At 56.4% G+C, this 1,826-nt stretch overlaps 1 protein-coding gene across 1 annotated transcript in view; it reads left to right on the top strand.

Annotated features, from left to right (window-relative positions):
- Positions 1-6: 6 nt before the first annotated feature.
- The window catches only part of LOC113215484 (uncharacterized), a gene marked incomplete in the record, with an annotated part of 13,419 nt that continues 11,599 nt past the window's right edge, over positions 7-1,826 (top strand). The window contains 2 exon segments of the mRNA XM_052274245.1: positions 7-225; positions 744-947. Of these exon segments, the coding sequence (XP_052130205.1) occupies positions 74-225; positions 744-947 (356 nt within the window).

Raw genomic sequence — 1,826 nt, 5'->3', positions numbered from 1 at the left:
TGGCGGCAGCGTCCTGCTCGCGAGCCTGGTCGCGGTGCTGCTGGCCGTGGGCCCCGTGGGGCCCGTGGGCTGCATGGCCGCCGTGGGGGGCAGCCGGGGCGGCCAGGGCGCCCCCGAGGGAGGGCTGGCCAGGCCGCTGCGCCCCACCCAGTTCCACACGCCCGAGGAGCTGCGGCACTACCTGGACGCCGTGTCCAACTACTACGCCGTCAACAGCAGACCCGGGTAAATGACAATAGTTCAGCGCAAAATAAAGAGAAAGAAGAAAAAAAAGATTCGTTTTCATCGTATTTGATGGTTACTTGCACCATTAATTCGTACCTCACTCGAAATACGTTACGTAACTCATGTATGAATAATTTATCCCCTCAAAAAATCAATGTTAAAAAGTCCATAGTGCCGACGATAGCACAAAAGTTACACACTTCTACTAAGCGTAATCTGTGTACCGAGTCCTCCCTGAGGATCGCCCAGAAAGTTCGTCCGCCTTTCTGAGATTCAATCGGGACATTGTCGGAGATGGGCGCCTGCGAGACTCAGGGTAGGCCATCCCGCAGTACGCGCATGCACTGCAGGCAAGATGTTGCCTACCCAACAGGCGCTAAGAGAGCTTGCGTTGGCTTAACTTGACAAGACAAAGGTTCACAACGGCGAATATCGGATACGTACTTTCTGGATGATCCCCCTGTCTGTCTCGTCCCCTGTGCTGTCCATCTTACATTGAGTGACGCTGCCCTGTCCAGCCGCTTCGGCAAGCGCTCCTCGCACGTGCCGCACCGGGGTCCGCTCGTCGGCCCTCTCATGGGCCCCCTCGTCGGGCAGCTGCAGCGGGAGGAGCGGGTCTCGGCGCAGCGCCGGGACGCGGCGCTCGAGAACAACGACCAGGCCCTGGAGGCGCTGGAGCGGGGCCTGGACAGCGGGGACGCCATGCCCGACTACCTCTACCAGTGAGTATTCCAGAACATGCGGTCAGGCGCGGTATAAGGGCCGACCGGCAGCGGGAGGCTATGCAACCTCCCTACATACAGGGGTTGAGTGGGAGTGGTGAAAATTACTCATCGTTTAAACGGCTCCCTGCTAGGGCCGACAGGGGCGGCGAAGTGGGTACGATCTCCCCCTCCCCTCCGCGATACCGCCACTGCAAGTCTTAGTTTTCTGAGAGTTTTTGATTTTAAATTGTGTACAAAAATACCAGCTTTTTTTCGAATGCATTTGAATTGACTTCAAATGTCAGCGTCTCTTCCCCATTCTTGCCGCCTGGACGAACTCGGGCTGGGGCTGGCCCTCACACCGGTACCGTACCAACACCACCGGACCACCGGATGTGGGGCTGTCGGCTCGGCTGCCGCCTACACAAAGACAGCTGGCAAACTGGGTGACGAGGTGGAAGGCGGGCGGGGTGGGGTGGTGCTTGGATGCATGAAGTCACTACATTACCATGATAATTTTGGAAAAGCGTGGAAGCGGCGCATGCGCCTTTGAGAGCGGAGAGGCCGAAGGGAGCAAAGCGCATGTGAAATTCATACATGCTGTTCTCTCCACCATTCTCGCTCGAAAACAACCCCCCCCCAAAAAAAAATGGAAGTCGTTAAAAAGCGGTTTAAAATCTTCACCCCTTTCCATTTTTGAGCATTATGCAGGACAAAGGGAAAAATCTGTGACGAGGCGGCCGCTGCTTCGGAGTCAACAATCAACAAGGCAAAAACGATTTTCCGTCTTTAAGGGTGTTAAGATCAAGTCGGTGCTCGCTCACGGCTAGCGACCGTCCGAACCAGGAGAAGGAGAGGGAGTAAGGAGGGATGGGAAACAGCAGAGATGGAGGGGGG

This window comes from Frankliniella occidentalis, unplaced genomic scaffold (genome assembly GCF_000697945.3).
Source record: "Frankliniella occidentalis isolate FOCC.00 unplaced genomic scaffold, Focc_3.1 Scaffold8, whole genome shotgun sequence".
Taxonomy (NCBI): Eukaryota; Metazoa; Arthropoda; class Insecta; order Thysanoptera; family Thripidae; genus Frankliniella; species Frankliniella occidentalis.
This window is presented reverse-complemented; position numbering and strand designations above follow the sequence as displayed.